General features: G+C 52.1%; 1 protein-coding gene across 1 annotated transcript, besides 2 other annotated features; it reads right to left on the bottom strand.

Annotated features, from left to right (window-relative positions):
- Positions 1-51: 51 nt before the first annotated feature.
- Positions 52-235: a repeat region (Identified by RepeatMasker using a combination of RepBase library and repeat library created with RepeatScout).
- Positions 236-297: 62 nt separating this feature from the next.
- On the bottom strand, positions 298-1064 carry UA08_09517 (hypothetical protein; the record flags this gene model as incomplete). Its single annotated transcript, XM_020266317.1, has 2 exons — positions 298-1007; positions 1046-1064. 2 exons carry the CDS (start codon positions 1062-1064, stop codon positions 298-300), a joined length of 729 nt encoding a protein of 242 aa, XP_020115333.1.
- Positions 1065-1340: 276 nt separating this feature from the next.
- Positions 1341-1345: part of a repeat region (Identified by RepeatMasker using a combination of RepBase library and repeat library created with RepeatScout) that runs on past the window's edge.

Below are 1345 nucleotides of genomic sequence, written 5' to 3'. Positions count from 1 at the left end.
GCATGCATAAAAGTTCTAGGGCTATAAAGCTGGCTTCATTGCTACCGTACGTACAACACACTCAAGCTAGATGACTTGCTTCGCTTCGCCGCACAGAGATTCTGCACGGCTACTGATCCTGGACACCACGTAGAGGTGCAAGTTCTTGCCCAGGTGTCGTACACATGGCCCGTACGACTGGGCTAAAGAAAAATTACACATACCTTGCTGCTGCCGTCCCAGTGCCAGAGAAAGAAGATGATGATGTGTGTGTGCATATGCATGTGCAATGAAAACAGTAAGAAAATCGTACGTACCTTAATCAATCTCATAGGGGTTCTCTTGAGAACCAGGCTCAGGATCAAGATCAATCGGATTTTCCTCCGACTCACCGGCTGGCCCATCCTCTATAAGGAGAATCGGACGGCCAACACCACCGCCTGGTTGACTCGGACGAACAGGAGCACGGGGGACAGTGTTCACCATGTCTGACCTTCCAGGGATAGCCATTCTGGTGCCTCCTGTTATCTGCCTTCGTACGGGCGGGCAGTGACTTCCCCAGTCACGCCACTTGCAGTTTGCACAGCACCCGTTCCAGTGGCCCGGCAAGCGGACACACTGGACAAATGGAGTGTTCGTACGATCAGCCTGGCAACTGGCACCGCACGGGGGACCAACAACTCCACGCGAAGCGATCAACAGGGCGTTGATGTACGACTGGCGGCCTGACACAATTTGGAAGGCTTTCAAACTGCCAGATTTGAAATAAATTCCTCTCTGCACAGGAAGTGCTTGTGCAGCGCGGCTCTGCGGACTTGAGCACCAGAAGTCCAATGCCTGAGGGGGCAGAATAACCATGGGATCCTGACCGTACGGAGCTGCCTGTTCGGCCTGGTCAATCAGGCGTTGGATGAGGGCAATCATCCTCTCCCTAACAGAGGATGGGCCAGCGGTGGCGGAGGGGAAATCGACGGCGTTGTTGCGTCTGTGACTCGTACGATTCGGCCATGGACGAATCGTACGAGGAACTGTTAGCATATTCATTCATTCAAGCTTGGAGGCTCACCTAGATAGATGAGAAGCATGGGGGGCTTCGTACGAGAGCGACATGATGATCGATTGTGGTGAGAGAGAGAGAGAGAGAGAGAAGGAAGACTGAGATGGGAAGGAGGTGCTCTAAGAGGTGGGTGGTTGGTGCCTGCTGTTTGTTTGATTTGTCTTATATGACCAAATTGGGAAGGAAGGCAGCACGTTGACGTGAACCTGGACGTGGACGTGCTAGGCTATTCCCTTTTCGTACGAGTATAGAGATCTAATATGACTTCAATTTCATTGACTCTAACTCCAGGGTTCAATTCACCTATCG

Source organism: Talaromyces atroroseus, assembly GCF_001907595.1.
Source record: "Talaromyces atroroseus strain IBT 11181 chromosome Unknown scaffold_37, whole genome shotgun sequence".
Lineage (NCBI taxonomy): Eukaryota > Fungi > Ascomycota > Eurotiomycetes > Eurotiales > Trichocomaceae > Talaromyces > Talaromyces atroroseus.
This window is presented reverse-complemented; position numbering and strand designations above follow the sequence as displayed.